This window comes from Leopardus geoffroyi, chromosome X (assembly GCF_018350155.1).
Source record: "Leopardus geoffroyi isolate Oge1 chromosome X, O.geoffroyi_Oge1_pat1.0, whole genome shotgun sequence".
NCBI classification, from domain to species: domain Eukaryota; kingdom Metazoa; phylum Chordata; class Mammalia; order Carnivora; family Felidae; genus Leopardus; species Leopardus geoffroyi.
In genome coordinates this window covers 113618533-113635442 of record NC_059343.1, presented here as the reverse complement: position 1 = coordinate 113635442, position 16910 = coordinate 113618533, and the positions used below count along the sequence as shown (strand labels likewise).

Here is a 16910-nt window from a genome sequence, read left to right as displayed (position 1 = left end):
TTAGAGGGGAGAGGAAAGGGGAGGAGCATAGACTAGAGGGTAGAATAAAGGTGAGGGGTGAATCCAAGGGAAGAGAGGAAAGGGGAGGGGCGGGGCCGGGGGGGGGGGGGGGGGAAAGCAGGGCCTTGAGGGAAGAGGAAAGTTGCCTGGGTGGAGGGGCATGGCCTTGGTGGAACGGTGGGGCCCAGATTGCAGAGGAAAGTGGAGGGCCAGGGCCTACAGAAGACAGGAAAGGGAAGGGGAGGGGACTGGGTGGAGGATGGGGACATAAGGGGGAGAGAGGAAAGCTGAGGGGCGGGGTCTAGAGGGGACAAGAAAGTGGTCAGGCGGGGCCTGGTTGAAGGGGCGGGGCCTAGAGAAGTGAGGAACGCGGAGGGGTGGGGCCTGCATGGAAGGTCGGGGCTTAGAGGGGAGAGGAAAGGGGAGTGGAAGGGCCTAGAGAGGAGACCAAAGCAGAGGGGCGGGGCCTACAAGGGAGAGGAAAGGGGACTGGAGGAGCCTACAGGGGAGAGGAAAGGGGAGGGCGGGGCCTAGAGTGGTAGGAAAGTGGAGGGCCGGGTCCTAGAGAGGAGAGGAAAGAGGAGGGGAGGGGCCTGGGTGGAGGATGTAGATAGGGGAGAGGAGAGTTGAAGGGTGGGTCCTAGAGGGGAGGATGGGGGATGGTTGGAGGGGCAGGGCTTACAAGGAATAGGAACTCGGGGCAGGGCCTAGAGGGGAGAAGAAAGTGGATGGGCAGGGCCTGGCTGGAGGGGCAGGGCTTAGAGGGGTGAGGAACCCGGAGGGATGGGGACTGAGTGGAAGGGCAGGGCCTAGATAGGAGGGGAAAGGGGAAGGGGGAGGCCAGTGTGGAGGGGAGGGGCCTAGAGGGGACAAGACCTGGGAGTGGAAGGGCCTAGAGGGGAAAGAAAAGGAGAGGGCCTGGGCACAGAGGAGAGAGAAAAGGGGAGGGGTAGGGCTTAGAGGGAAGGGGAAAGGGGAGGAGAGGGGCCTGGGTGGAGAGGCAGGGCCATAGGGGAAAGATAAGGGGAGGTGAGGGGCGGGACATAGAGGGAGGTAGAGGGGAGAGGAACTTGGAAGAACAGTTCTCCGTGGAAGGGCAGGGCCTAGAGAAGAGAGGAAAAGGAGGAGGAGGGGCCTAAAGGAAAGGAAAGGGGAGAGGTTGGGTCTAGAGGAGAGAGGAAAGGGGAGGGGTGGGGCCTAGAGGGAAGAGGAAAGAGGAGGTGAGGGGCCTGGGTGGAAAATGGGGACATAAACAGGAAAGTTGAAAAGCTGGTCCTACAGGAGAGAAAAAACTGGATGGGTGGGGCATGGTTGGAAGGGCGGAGCCTAGAGGGGAGAGGAAGGTGGAGGGGTGGGGCCTGGGTGGAAGGGCGGGGCCTAGAGGGGAGCAGAATGGTTGGGCGAGGTCTGGTTGGAGGGGCGTGGCCAAGAGGGGAGAGGACCTTGAAAGGGCGGGGCCTAGATCGAGAGAAAAGGGGAGTGGAGGGGCCTACAGGGGACAGGAAAGGGGAGGGGCAGGGCCTAGAGTTGAGAGGAAAGTGGAGGGCCAGGGCCTAGACAAGAGAGGAGAGGCGGGGGGAGGCTCCTGGGAGGAGAGAGGAAAGTTGAGGGACAGTCCTAGAGGGTGGAAAAAAGTGGACAGACAGGTCGCGGTTCTAGGGGCAGGTACTAGAGGGGAGAGTGATGTGGAAGGGTGGGGCCTAGAAGGGAGAAGAAAGTCGATAGACTCGGCCTGGTTGGAGGGGCGGGCCTAGAGGGGAGAGGGGTGGAGCCTAGAGTGGAGAGGCAAGTGGAGGGCCAGGCCCTAGACAGGAGAGGAAAGGGGAGGGGAGGGGCCTGGGTGGAGGATAGGTTCACAGAGGGGAGAGGAGAGTTGAGGGGCGGGTCCTACAGGGTAGAAAAAATTGGACAGACAGGTTCGAGGGGCAGGTCGTAGTTGGAGGGGTGAGTACCAGAGGGGAGAGGAACACGGAGGGGCAGGGCCTGCGTGGAAGGGCAGGGCCTAGAGGGGAGAGGAAAAGGGAGTTGCGGGGCCTACACAGTGGAGAGGAAAGTGGAGGGGCATGCCCTAGAGAAGATAGGAAAGGGGAGGGGAGCGGCCTGAGTGGAGGCTGGGAATCTTGAGAGGAAATGAGAGGAGTGGGGCATAGAGAGGAGAGGAAAGGGGAGGGGAGGGCCCGGATGGAGAAGCGGGGCCTAGAGGGGTGAGGAAAGTGGAGGGCCAGAGCCTAGAGAGTAGAAGAGGAGGGGCTGGTCCTAAGGGGAGAGAAAAGAGGGTCACGACCTAGAGGGTCACGACCTAGAGGGTAGGTGAAAGTGGCCAGGTAGGCCTGGGTGAAGGGGCGGGGTCATAGTGGAAGGGCGTGGCCCAGAGTGGAGAGGAAAGTGGAGGGCCTGGGCCTAGAGAGGAGAGGAAAAGGGAGGGGAGGGGGCTGGAGGATGGGAACACTGAGGGGAGAAGAAAGTTGAGGGGCGAGTCCTAGAGGGGAGAAAAAACTGGACGGGCAGGGCGTGGTTGGAGGGACTAGAGAGTAGAGGAACGTGGAGGGGTGGGGCCTAGAGGGGAGGGGAAATGTGGGGCCAGTGTGGAGGGGCAGGGCCTAGAGAAGACAAGACCAGGGAGTGGAGGGGCCTAGAGTGGAGAAGAAAGTGGAAGGGCGGGGCCTGGTTGGAGAGGCAGGCCTAGAGGGGAGAGAAAAGAGGGCTAGGGCCTAGAGGGTAGATGAAAGTGGCCAGGCTGGCCTGGGTGGAGGGACGGGGCGTTAGTGGAAGGACAGGGCCCAGAGTGGAGAGGAAAGTGGAGGGCCTGGGCCTCGAGAGGGGAGAGGAGGGGAAGGGAGGGGAGGGGAGGGGCCTGGGGAGAGGACGGGAACACTGAAGGGAGAGGAAAGTTGAGGGGCCAGTCCTAGAGGGGAGAAAAAACTGGACGGGTGGGGCGGGCTTGAGGGGCGTGGCCTGATTGAAGGGCGTGGCCAAGAGTGGAGAAGAAAGATAATGGGTGGAGCCTGGTTGCAGGGGCGGGGCCTAGAGGGGTGAGGAATGCGGAGGGGCGGGGACTGCATGAAATGGAGGGGCCTAGAGGAAAAGGGAAAGGGGAGGGGCGACCCTAGAGGGGAGAAAAAATGTGGGTGGGAGGGGCGTGCTTGAAGGGGCGGGGCCTAGAGACAAGAGGAAAGCGGAGGGGCCGGGCCTGCGTGGAAGGGCGGGGCCTAGATGGGAGAGGAAATAGGAGGGGCGGAGCACAAAGGGGAGAAGAAAGGGGAGGGGTGGGGCATTAAAGTGAGAGGAATGGGGTGGGGAGGGCCCAGAAGGGAGAGGCACGCAGAGTGGAGGGTCATAGAGGCAAGAGGAAAGGGGAGGGATGGTGCCTAGACAAGAGATAAAAGTCGAGGGACCGAGTCTCGGTGTAGGGGCGGGGCCTTGTCGGAAGGGCGAGGTCTAGAGGGTAGAATAAGGGCGAGAGGCAGGGCCTTGAGGGGAGAGGAACGCGGAGGGGCAGGGCCTAGAAGGGAGAGGAAAGGGGCGGGACGGGGCCTGGGTGGTTGGGCGGGGCCTAGAGTGGGGAGATAAGTTGAGGGGCGGGGCCTACAGGAGAGAGAAAGGGGAAGGGCAGGGCCTGGATGGACAGGGAGGCTATCAGGAAAGGTGGGAAGGGAGGAGCAGAGCCCAGAGTGAAGAGAAGAGGAAAGCTGAGATAAAAGGGAGGGAGCTGAGGGAAAGGGGGGAAAGGAGGAGCTATGAGGGAGAAGGAGCTGAGCGGGAGTTGGACGAAGGCACAGCACGGGGCAGGAGCCAAAAGGGAGGGAAATAGAATCCGGGAAAAAGAAAGGTCCAGATACTCCCAAGTGCGAGGCTCAGAGACTGGGACGTTGAGACACACCTATGGACAGGGCTTTGGCGTTCCGGGTCCGAGTCCAAGAGCTCACGACCATGGTCTCCCCTGGTGTGCCCAATACCCCAACCCAAAGCCTTCCCCTCACATCTCACTGCCTCCCAGGGGTCCTCACCTTGCAGGTTGCAGTCTCTCGGGATGCCTCGCAGAAGTTAACTGGAGCCAACCCGGGGAGGTAGAAAGCTGCGCTGCGGGAAGCCTGAAGCCCCAGGAACAGCCCCAGCCCCAGCAGCCACCTCAGCCCGGGCCGGGCGAGCCTGAGGCGCCAGGGGTTGGTTCCCTTGCGGAAACGAGTACTCATTTTAGGAACCGCCTCAGGGCTCGGGAACACACACCAGAAGGCGAGATTGAACCAGTGGAAGGGAGAAGCGGGAATGATAAGGAAGAACCGTGGACCGGGAGGAGCCTAGACCGGCTGGTTGGACGAGAACTCCTGGGAAGGCCACTTATTCAGGCGAGACAGCGGCTTGGAACCCGTTGCTAGGGCGCCAGGCAGTGGTTGTGAGCCCATTCAATACGCATGCGTGCGGGTCCCCGCTGCGCCTTCCACCCCCCTCCCCGCCGCGTCCCCCATCCCCCCATCCCCCCACCCGCAGCCCGGCACTTTCCAGCGGTTGGCTGTACCTCGAGAGCTGCCTTTGGTGCTGTCTCGCGGTGCGGGGGAGGGGGACAGGGAAGTCTGGCTGAGAGGTCTGTCAGCATCTCAACGTCACATCACAGGGTCTTGCGTCCTCCCCGAGTTTGCCTCGGCCCCAAAGTAGCAGTGTTACCGCCCCCCATCATCTTCACTTCTTCCTGCGAGGTGAGGGGACAAAAAGAGGGAAAGGGGGGGAATTCCGGGGCCAGACCGTACAGGATGATGGGTATTAGGCGCTAGAAATGCAGCCAGTCCGAAATGGATGTTCCATAAGTGTCAAATGCACACCCAATATCAGAGACTGCCTGGAAAAAGGAGTGCAAACCTCTGCATTCGTATATTGATTGCAGGTCGAAATGACAATATTTTGGGTCTATTGCGTTAAATAAAACATTTTTTAAAAATAAAGTGTGGCTGCTAGAACATAGAATATTTACAGTGACGTGGCTCGCGTCATATTTTTTTGTTAAAGCAATTTTAACATAAATGCCGCAAAAAAAAAATACAGCAGACCCCAAAAAGCCATTCAGTGATACAAACTAGCCAGTTAAGCTGTTTAATATTTTTATGTTGTCTCTGATGATACATGTGTCACTCAATGTGAAATAAGTTGTGCCATCATTTCTACCCGGGAGATACAAGTTTTATTTCACATACATGACTTAAGCAGAGTACGTTTATTATATTATGATTCATTGATCATTTGAAAAACCTCAAGATAAAAATCACTTGAAGAAAGAAAACCACAATAATCACATCCTAGAGAATGTCAGACGGGCGTATCCTAAATTTTTTATTGAAGTATGGTTGACAAAATGTTATATTAATTTCAGGTGCACACATAGTGGTTGGACCCTAGTATGGGTTCACTCGCATTCTATTTCTGTTGGACAACATCCCAGGACAGTAGAAGAGCTGATCCTTTTTTTCCTCCTTGTCTCTCAAGAGCTTTGGAGAACAAGAGGTCACTTGTTTATGCAGAGACGAGTGCGCCTCGCCATTCTGTCCAACTTCCCTCGCTTGGGAGAGGTCTGTCCTCTGCCGATTGGCAGGCGACTATTGGAGGCAGAACAAAGGCAGCGAGCTGGCCGTTAGCAGAGGCATGTAGAATTTGGCGAGTTAACTCTTGGACCAGAGAGGCAGGAACGGTTGAAGGAGAAAATGTACCAAGGATCAGAATTCGGGGCGTTGGGAGAGTGGAAAGACCGGACTTGAGCACGCGGGCCGGAGAAGCCCTTGCAAAGATGTGGAGAACAGGATAAGGTCATCGGAAAAGGACACCATTTGTGCAGAGGAACGGGAAAGGGAAGGTAGGGAGCGGTAGGGCGGGCACGGTTAGAAGTCACCAGAGCTTGAATACAAAGCTTACGTTCACCACTGCGTTACCGTCCCTCTCCGATCAGCCTTGGATGACAAGTGTACGTGTTCGCGTAAATGGGAGGCCCGGCCAGCCTCCGAGGCCTGGGCGCGGGAGACTGGCGGCTGCCCTAGGGCCCTGCGGAGCCGGGATGGCTGCGGGACTGGGCGCCCTGCTGAGCGAGCCGTGGGCGGCTCGGCGAGCGAGGGGACCGTGGGCGCGACGGCGCTCCCCGGGGCGGGTGTGCCACCCAGGTCACCTACGGGCCGCCGGCCCCCCGCCCCTCCGCAGGCGCCAGAGACGGATAAGCAGCAAAGAGCCGCGGTGAGCGTGTTCGCGATCCTTTTTTCCCACCATCACCTTCTTCACGTACAACTCCAACCGTGGCATTGAGGCCTTCCATTAAAGCTCCCGGCCGGGGCCGTGTCTGTTAAGAAGTGGAGCGTCACCAAAGGCCACTTCCCCGTTCTCAGCTACAAGATACAGCCCCTCCTGGTGTCCCCAGTGTGTGACTGTCACCAGCTCCACCCACCTGCTGGGCCTGAAATGGAGGCGGTTCACTCCGGTGGATTCTCTGAGCTCTAGGAGTCGTCTTCTTGTCCCCCACCCCGCCCCCCAAATGCAGAAGCCCCTGGGCAGTCTTGAGCAAGCTAATCACTAGGGAGGCCTGGCTTTGCCCAACGCCAAGGCTCCCCCTCCCCCAGTTTGAAGAACTCTTGCAGAGTGGGGCCTGACTGCCACCTATAAATAGGGACAGTTTTATTTCTTCCTTTCCAATTCGTATGCCTTTTTTTTTCTTGCCTTGTCGCACCAAGGAAATAGGAAATACTATTTCCAATAGGATATGGAGTATAAGTGAGAGGAGACATCGTTACCCTGTTTGCCATCTTAAGGAGAAAGCATTCTGTCTTTAACCATGAAGTGTGACATCAGCAATAGGCTTTTTATACTTGTCCTTTATCGGGTTAAGAAAGTTCCTTTCTCTTTCCTAGTTTGCTGAGAGTTTTTACCACGACTGGATACTGAATTTTACCCAATTTGGGGGGCAGTGTTTCTTTTATTTTTAAGTTTATTTTATTTTGAGAGAGAGAGAGAGAGAGAGAGAGAGAACAAGCAGGTGAGGGGCAGAGACAGAGGGAGAGAGAATCCCAAGCAGGCCCTGCACTGTCAGCACAGAGCCTGACTCAGGGCTGGATCCAATGAACTATGATAACATGACCTGAGTGGAAATCAAGAGTCAGATGCTTAACCCACTGAGCCACCCAGGCACCCCTTGGCAGTGTTTCTTATGAAAACTATTAATATGAGGAGCGCCTGGGTGGATCAGTCCATTAAGCCTCCGACTTCGGCTCAGGTCATGATCTCATGGTTTGTGAGTTCGAGCCCCACGTCCGGCTCTGTCCTGACAGCTCAGAGCCTGGAGCCTGCTTCGGATTCTGTGTCTCCCTCTCATTCTGCCCCTCCCATGCTCGTGTTCTGTCTCTCTCTGTCTCTCAGTAATAAATAAATGTTAAAAAAAATACTATTAATATGATGTATTACACTGATATTCAAATATTGAATCAGCCACGTATTTCCAGAATAAACCCCACTTGTTAGGATGATGTATTTAAAAAAAAAAAAGTAACAGCAAAATAAATGGGGCTATATTGTGGTGTGGAATGCAAAATTTGCAAAGCTTTTAAAAGACAAAATTCAAGGGGACCTGGGTGGTTCAGTCAGTTCCACATCTGACTTCAGCTCAGGTGATGATCTCACATTTTGTGGGTTTGAGCCGAGCATGTGCTTGCTGCTGTCAGAACAGAGCCTTCTTTGGATCCTCTGTCCCCCCTCCTCTCTCTCTGACCCTCCCCTGCTTGCACTCTCTCTCTCTCTCAAAAATAAATAAACATTTAAAAAAATTTTTTTAATTGTTTATTTATTTTTGAGAAAAAGACAGAGTGCAGGTGGGGAAGGGGCAGAGAGAGAGGGAGACACAGAATCTGAAACAGGCTCCAGGCTCCAGGCTCTGACTTCTCAACACAGAGCCTGACTCCAGGCTCGAACTCACGAACCACGAGATCATGACCTGAACCCAAGTCAGATGCTTAACCAACTGAGCCACCCAGGCGCCCCAATAAACATTTTTTAAAAAGATAAAATTCGGGGCGCCTGGGTGGTGCAGTCGGTTAAGCGTCCGACTTCAGCCAGGTCACGATGTCGCGGTCCGTGAGTTCGAGCCCCGCGTCGGGCTCTGGGCTGATGGCTCAGAGCCTGGAGCCTGTTTCCGATTCTGTGTCTCCCTCTCTCTCTGCCCCTCCCCCGTTCATGCTCTGTCTCTCTCTGTCCCAAAAATAAATAAACGTTGAAAAAAAAAAAAAAGATAAAATTCAAGAGAGAGACAGACACAAACCAAGAAACAGACACTTAACTATAGAGGACAAACTAATTGTTATAAGAAGGGAGGTGGGGGGGATGTGGATTAAATGGGTGATGGGGATTAAGGAATGCACTTGTGCATGTGATGAGCCCTGGATGGTGTGTGAAAGTGTTGAATCACTATATTGCACATATGAAATTAATAGGACACTGTATTTTAATTGGAATTTAGATACAAACTTTTCTAAAAAGATAAAAGTCAAAGAAATTAATTTCTTTTTTTTAATGTTATATTTGAGAGAGAGAGAGAGAGAGCACAAATGGGAGTGGGGCAGAGAAAGAGGGAGGCCCAGAATCCAAAGCAGGTTCCAGGCTCTGAGCTGTCAGCACAGAGCCCAACATGGGGCTCGAACCCACGAACCATGGCATCATGACCTGAGCCAAAGTCGGATGCTTCACTGACTAAGCCACCCAGATGCCCCAAAGAAATTAATTTTGTAATGTAGGCTATGCCCCAAACTCCAGGGAGACGTGGGTTTTCCCTCCTGTGCCATTAGGAGTATTTTGGTGGAAAGTGAAGAATACATTATTCATTTTATTTGCTTACTGATCTCTCTTCCTCTACTGGAAGTAAGTGTCTCAAGTACAAGATCTTTTTCTTGTCTTCATATTCCTAACATAGACTCAGGCACTTGGGAAGAGTATGTTGGAGAAGAAATTTTTTTCTCTACCCTTTAAAGTTCTTTTGACTACTCAAAGAATTACACTGACATAAGACAGATTAGCAGGAGACAATCTAATTTAATTACATACATATGGGGAACCCACAAAAGCATGAGAAATTCCAAAGACAGGGAAAATGAAGTATATATGTCATTCTGGAATAAGGAGAAGGGGTAAGGATCTGGGGCTTCAAAAGCAAGGCAGGCAATTCGCAAGAAGATGAAAATGAGCAAATATTTCGTAAACAAATGTTTGCTGGGCTATACAGAAACAATGGGACACAGAGAAGAATTTTAACAGATTTTGCTAAATTCCTTTGTCTGCCACGCCTAGATTATGTTATACTGTAGTTATCTGTCATGATAGCTCTCTTTCTGGAACAGGTCCTCTATCTAAATTCTTTTAGGCAGTTAAGGGGAAGGTAAAAAAAAAAAAGAAAGAAAGAAAGAAAGAAAAGAAAAGAAAAAATTCCTGGGGCACTGGGCTGGCTCATTCAGAAGAGCATGTGACTCATGATCTAGAGGTCATGAGTTCCAGCCCCATGTTGGGCATAGAGATTACGTAAATAAACAAATACACTTTTTAAAAAAGTTTTTAAAGAAGAAAAGAAAAGAAAAACTTCCCAAGTCTTGTGTTTCTTAAAAATAATCAGCCTAAAATAATCCACATGCCAAAAACACACATTTGGGGGTAGCAGTTTGCTCGCCCATAAGGACAACACATTGATTCAGAATAAATTAAAAGATGGATGAATGAATGGCATGTAACTTACACTGTTGTTGGGATTTGTATCTATGTTACCTCACATAAAAGTCAAAAGAGGATGCGACCAAAAGATGACAGTAGGGGTGCCTGGCTGGCTCAGTCAGTAGACTGCGCAACTCTTGATCTTGGGATCATGAGTTTGAGCCCCCTGTTGTATGTAGAGATTACTTAAAAAATAAGATCTTACAAAAAAAAAAAAAAAGATGAGAGCAAATGTAGATAACAGGATAGTACCCATTTATGTGAGATAACTGAGGCCAAGAGAAGTTAGTTTGCTTGTCCAAGGTCACACAGCTAACAAATGACCAAGTCAGGGCCAGGAAGCAGGTCCCCTGGTACCTAATTTAGTTTTGAAACCTAAGGGTATGAAAAGGAAATGCAAAGTGGTAATAAAAAAGAAACAAACTCAGGGCTCCTGGGTGGCTCAGTAGGTTAAGCGTCCAACTCTTGGTTTGGGCTCAGGTCATGATCTGTGGTTTCGTGAGTGCGAGCCCTGAGTGGGGCTCTGTGCTGGCATGGGGGAGCCTGCTTGGGATTCTCTCTCTCCCTCTCTCTCTCTGCCCCTCCCCCACTTGTGCTATCTCTGTCTCTCTCAAAATAAACTTAAAAAAAAGAAACTCATTTTATGATGTAGCTGTCGAATTTCCAGCTACATCAAGTATGAAACAAGCAAGTAAAAGATTGAGTGAAGCATATGGGCCTTCGGAGGAGCTATCTTTGACAACGGTGCGTAGCGAAATTTAACCATGAAATTTGTGATACGTAGTGTCACTCAAACAACTTTGTGAAAGGAGAGAAACACAATAATGGCACTTCATAAAAGTGGGTGCTGCAGAGTGCAGTAAAGAAAATATGTAAAACAGATGAATACAACTACTAGGTCTGTAATAGTTGGTTTTTAATAGGTAATTTTTTTCTCCATAGTTCTAACCATGTGGAGTTAAAGATATCCAAGGGGCACGTGGCTCAGTGGGTTAACTATCTCAGAGCCTGGAGCCTGCTTCAGGTTCTGTGTCTCCTCTCTCTCTCTCTGTCTGTCCCTCCCCTGCTCGCACTCTGCCTCAGTTTCTCTCCCAAAAATAAACATTTAAAAACATTATTAAAAAAAAAAAAGAGGGGCGCCTGGGTGGCGCAGTCGGTTAAGTGTCCGACTTCAGCCAGGTCACGATCTCGCAGTCCGTGAGTTCGAGCCCCGCGTCGGGCTCTGGGCTGATGGCTCCAGGCCAAGTGACAGTTCCCATCTTGCCAGTTCAACGTATACATACCAAAATTAAGTAGTGCAACCAAAGAGCACTGTAATCCGGTGAAGTCATGTTCTGTTTAAGCCTCATTTCTAAATCAGCATATTGGAACATCAGAAAAAGAACTAGGGGCACCTGGGTGGCTCAGTTGGTTAAGCGTCCGACTCTTTTTTATTATCATTTAATTTTTTTAATGTTTATTTTTTAGTTTTGAGAGAGAGCCATGAGTGGGGGAGGGGTCTGAGAGAGAGGGAGACACAGAACCTGAAGCAGGCTCCAGGCTCTGAGCTGTCAGCACAGAGCCCAACGTGGGGCTTGAACCCACGACCCAAGAGCTCATGACCTGAAGTTGAAGTCGGAGGCTTAACCGACAGAGCCACCCAGGTGCCCCTAAGCATACAACTCTTGATCTTGACTCAGGTCATGATCTCATGGTTCATGAGATCGAGCCCCACTTTAGGCTCTGTGCTGACAGCAGATTGGCATTCTCTCTCTCCCCCTCTCTCTGCTCCTCACCCCCAAAATAAATAAATAAACTTTAAAATAAAAGTTAAAAAAAAAAAAAAAGAAAACTAGTATGCCATGGTCGGCCAGGGTGTCAGCTTCAGAAGCCACATCAGACCTTTCACAGGGTGCTGACAGAAGTCAGTCTAACTTACCCCTCGGGCCTCCTGCCTTGAATCACGTTTTGCTTCCCAGTTCCCCCAAATCTGAATAGGCTTCCTTGAAACTGATAGTGTAAATCTATCCGTTTCACACTCCTCCTTAAAAGCCTTTGCTGCACAGGGGTGTCTGTCTCAGTGGGATCCCTCTTGATCTCAGGGTCATGAGTTGAAGCCCCACATTGGGTGTAGACATTCCTTTAAATAAATAAAAAGTACAATTTTTTTCGCTGCACAGATCAATGTAATGTGGGGGCCTAGATTGGATCCTGGCACAGAAAAGGGACACTAATGAGAAAATTGATGAAATCCAATTACGGTCGTAGTTTACGTAATGCCATTGTGCTGATGTCGATTTCTTCCTTTGCTCCTTTGATCATTGTACCATAATTATGTAAGATGTTCGCAGTAAGTGAAGCTCGGTGAAGGGTATATGAGACCTCTGTGTACTATTTCTGCAATACGTCTGTAAATCTAAAATTATCTCAAAATAAAAAGTTGAAACACTCTCCTACTGACGCCTCATTGCCCTAAGGATTAAGTCCAAATTTTGCTTAGTGAGGCCTGCTCTACCTAACCCCCAGCCCCCAACACCTACCTCTCCAGCATCAAAATTGGGGAGGAGGGAGGGGGAATGGGGCTCCATTCCCACAATCACTCTGATTCTGCTCCAGAGAATTGCTTTTAGTTATGTGAAGAGGCCACTCTCCCTAGCCCCTCGCCTGGGAACAAATTGAGCCTTGCTGCTCATTGGTCTAGAATGCTCGGCGAGCACTCAACCCCTCTCCTACCTTTTGCTTGGCTGAAATCTTGATCCTATATTTCAGCTCATAATTTGGAAGTTACTTTGCCCAGCACATGTTTCCTGACAGCCCCCCCCCCCCCCCCCCGCAACACTATACATGTTCCACCCCCTCCAACACACACACATGCACAGAGTTGGGGCAAGTGTCCCTTGAATGTGTTCCCACTGCACCCTATGTATACCTCTGGTTTGTCGCTTTCACACTGTGGTAAGGTCCTGTCTGCCCCGCCCCCATTCGTCAATTGCTAACTCTGGCCCTTCCCCTTGTATACACACTTAGCACTTTCCTATAGCAAGACAGCCATTCAAAGTAGCTCGACCTCACAGGCTTTACACTCTGAGGCTTATGTTTCCCATTTGAGTAACTATCCTCGGAATTTATATACTCTGATACAGCGAGAGGGAAGAGTTTTAGTTTTTCCCTTGGGACTATAGAGTTTCCGACTGTGAAATATATTTCTGCACCAACAGCAACTTGTTATGAACGGACATGTATATCCCTGTATAGCAGGAACCATTGCAAAACGATCACCACCATAAATCTAGTTAACATCCATCACCATAACAGAGTTACAAAATTTTCTTTCTTGTGATGAAAACCTTGAAGATTTACTCTTAGCAACTTTCAAATATACAACATGGTATTAACTATAGTCAGCATGCTGTAAGTTACATCCCCATGACTTTGGTACTAGAAATTTGTACTTTTTAACCCCCTTCACCCGTTTTCCCACCCCCACCTCCCAACCGCTGACAACCACTAATACGTTCTTTGTATTTGTGAGCTCGCTTTTTTGTTGCTATGCGTTTCTGGTGTTTGGTTTTTTTGTTTTGCATTCCACGTATAAATGAGATGGTATGGTCTTTGTATTTTCTTTTTTTAAGTTTATTTATTTATTTTGTGAGAGAGAGACAGAGACAGAGACAGAGACAGAGACAGAGAAAGCAAGCATGGGAGCAGGGGATGGGCAGAGAGAGAGAGAGGGAGAGAGAGAATCCCAAGCCGGTTCCATGTTGACAGTGCGGAGCCAGATGTGGAACTCGATTTCACGAACTGAGAGATCATGACCTGACCCGAAAGCAAGAGTCAGACACTTAGCCAACTGAGCCACCCAGGGGCCCTGGTATTTGTCTTTTCTGTTTGACTTATTTTGCTTAGTGTAATGCCCTCAAGGTCGATCCATGCTGTTACAAATGGCAAGATTTCCTTCTTTACTACGGCTAAATGATATTCCGTTGTATATATTATGCCACATTTTCTTTATCCATTCATCCGTTGAAGGATATTTGGGTTGCTTTTGTATCTTGGCTACTGTAAATAATGCTGCAATCAACATTGGTGGGGGGAGCTATATCTTTTCAAATTAGTCTTTTCATTTTCTTTGGATAAATATCTAGAAATGGAATTGCTAGATTACGTGGTCATTCTATTTTTAATTTTTTTTAAGTTTATTTATTTTTGAGAAAGAGGGAGAACACAAGCAGGGTAGGGGCAGAGAGAGGGAGAAAGAGAACCCCAAGCAGGCTCCGCCTTGTCAGCACAGAGCCCCGCGTGGGGCTCAAATTTACGAACCATGAGATCATGACCTGAGCTGAAATCAAGAGTTAGACGCTTAACCCACTGAGCCACGCAGGTGCCCCTATTTTTGATTTTTTGAGGGACCTCCATACTGTTTTCCGCAGTGGCTGCATCAATTTACATTCCCATTAGCAGTGTGCAAGCATTCTCTTTTCTCCATATCCTTGCCCACACTTAATATTTCTCATCCTTTTGGTAGTAGCCATTCTAACCGGTGTAAGATGATATCTCGCTGTGGTTTTGACTTGCATTTCCCTGATGATGAGTGATATTGAGCATCTTTTCACGTGTCTGTTGCCTATTTGTATGTCTTCTTTGGAAAATAATTATTCAAGTTTTCTGCCCATTTTTAATCAGATTATTTTGTTGTTGTTTTTTTGTTTTATGTGTTTTTGCTATTGAGCTGCATGAGTTCTTTATATATTTTGAATATTAGCTTATGAGATATATGATTTGCAGATATTTTCTCTCATTCAGTAGGTTTCCTTTTCATTCTGTTGATGGTTTCTTTTGTTTTTCAGAAGCATTTTAGTTTGATTTAGTCATGTTTGTTTATTTTTGCTTTTGTTGCCTTTGTTTCTGGTGTCAGATCCAAAAAAATCATTGCCAAGACCAATGCCAAGGAACTCGTTGCCTGTGTTTTCGTCTAGGAGTTTCATGGTTTCCGATCTTACATTCTTATCTTTAATCCATTTGGAGTTAATTTTTTGCATATGATCTAAAGTAGCATTCCACTTTGATTCTTTTGTATGTGGCTGTTCAGTTTTCCCAACATCATTTAATGAAAACACTGTCTTTACTTCATTGTATATCCTTGGCTCCCTTGTCATAAATTGATGGACCACATGTATGTGGGCTTATTTCTGGGCCCAACTTTGTTCCATTAATCTAAGAGTCAGGTTTCTTGCCAACCCCATACTGTTTTGATTACTGTAGCTTTGTAGTATAGTTTGATATCAAGGCACACAAGGCCTCCAGCTTTGTTCTTTCTCGGGATTGCTTTGGCTATTCTGGGACTTTTATGGTTAATACAAATATTAGAATTGTTTGTTCTATTGTCTCTTGGTTCTTTTTTTTACTGCTTTTTTTTTTTTTTTTTTTTTTTTTTGAGACAGAGAGAGACAGAGCATGAGCAGGGGAGGGGCAGAGAGAGGGAGATACAGAATCCAAAGCAGGCTCCAGGCTCTGAGCTGTCAGCACAGAGCCTGACACAGGGCTCGAACTCACGGATTGCAAGATCATGACCTGAGCTGAAGTCGGACGCTGAACCGACTGAGCCACCCAGGCGCCCCTATTGTCTATTGGTTCTTAAAAACACCTGTATCCTCTAAAACAAAAGAGAGTAGCAAGAAGCGTGGTATTGTTGCAAATAAGCATTGCAAACAAGCATGTCATTTTTGCAGATATTTTTAATGTCTGGCTTCATAGAAGACAGCCGGATGCCCCTACTTGTTTCTGCATTCAATTTGTTGTGACATCGCATGTCACATAGCCTCTGGACTGCTGCATATTCAAGAAAGAATAAGAGTGAAAAAGGCACGTGATATCTTGGTGTTACTATGCACATTTTTTCATCTCGTGAATGCACGAGAAGCGTCTCCAGATCCCCTCCAGCGTTCTCAAACCAAACTTTGATAACCTCTCAACTAGAGCATTACACTAGTGTTGACCATGGATATAATGAGCTATTTAGGAGTGAAAACTGATAGGATTTGGTGATTGATGGATCACACTGGGGGTGGACGGAGAGGGAAGTGTGAGTTGCACCCGTGGCCTTATGGTGCAGCCACTCACTGAGACATGGCATTGGAAGAGGACCAAGTTTAGGGGTGACAGAGAGAGATCGGGAGGGGTGTTTTTGGAACCGTTATAGCTGAGGACACGCTGAGGGTTACAAACGGAGATATCAAGCACGCAGCGCTATCTACAGCTCTGGGATGGAGATACAAATTTGGGAATTGGTGGCTTTTGGATGATAGAAGAAGTCACATCCTGGGAGACTACAGAGCGAGAGCAGTAGAGAATGGATGGCCAGTCTTTGAAAAATGTCAACAATTTGTGGTTTAGGCGCGTGATAAGCTACAGAGTTGCTAGAGAAGTAGCAGGCAGGGAGGTGGGGGGGGGGGGGGAACCAGAACTATGTGATGTTAAATATAAAAGGGCTTGGAAGCCAAGGGAAGAGAGTATTTCAAGGAGAAAGTGGTCAAGAGCGGCAACAACAAAAAAAGCCAAGTAAAATAGCACAGAGCATCTTATCTTTTTTTTAAAACGGATTTTATTTTTTTTTTCAATGTTTATTTTTGAGAGAGAGACAGAGCACAAGCGGGGGAGGGGCAGAGAGAGAGGGAGACACAAGAATCCAAAGCAGGCTCCAGGCTCTGAGCTGTCAGCACAGAGCCCGACGCTGGGCTCGAACTCACAAACCTGAGTTGAAGTCGGACGCTTAAAGCACTGAGTCACCCAAGAGCCCCTCAAAAAAAAAAAAAGAGAGATTTTATTTTTAAGGAATCACTACACCCAACGCGAGGCTCGAACTTACAACCCTGAGATCAAGAGTCACATGCTCTTCTGACTGGGTCAGCCAGGCATGCCGACATCTTATCTTTTTGATTTGGTGACACAGATGTCATTGGTGACATGAGAGAGAGCTATGTGAGGGGAAATTATTGGGATAAAAGCCAAATTAGAGCAGATTCAGAGTTGAATAACAGGTAGTGAAATGAAGGTAGTTGGTATAGACAACTCTATTATTTGATTAGCTTTTAATTGCATAACTAATACATAAATGTATTTCTCCTATAGGGGCATCTGGGTGGCTCAGTCAGTTAAGCATCTGATTTCAGCTCAGGTCATGATCTCACGGTTTGTGGGTTTGAACTCAGAGCCTGGAG

General features: G+C 49.0%; 1 protein-coding gene across 3 annotated transcripts in view; it reads right to left on the bottom strand.

Moving 5' to 3' along the window:
• LOC123594577 (transmembrane 9 superfamily member 2-like) overlaps positions 1 to 4918 on the bottom strand; it is an 89581-nt gene extending 84663 nt beyond the window's left edge. For 2 of the 3 annotated variants that reach the window (XM_045471389.1, XM_045471388.1), the window contains exon 1: positions 4008 to 4366. In XM_045471389.1, coding sequence (XP_045327345.1) covers positions 4008 to 4193 — 186 coding nt within the window. In that variant the 5' untranslated portion in view covers positions 4194 to 4366. Of the gene's footprint in view, positions 1 to 4007; positions 4367 to 4516 lie in introns of those variants that run through there. The other variant, XM_045471390.1, reaches the window with a different exon arrangement.
• Between the last annotated feature and the right edge of the window lie 11992 nt (positions 4919 to 16910).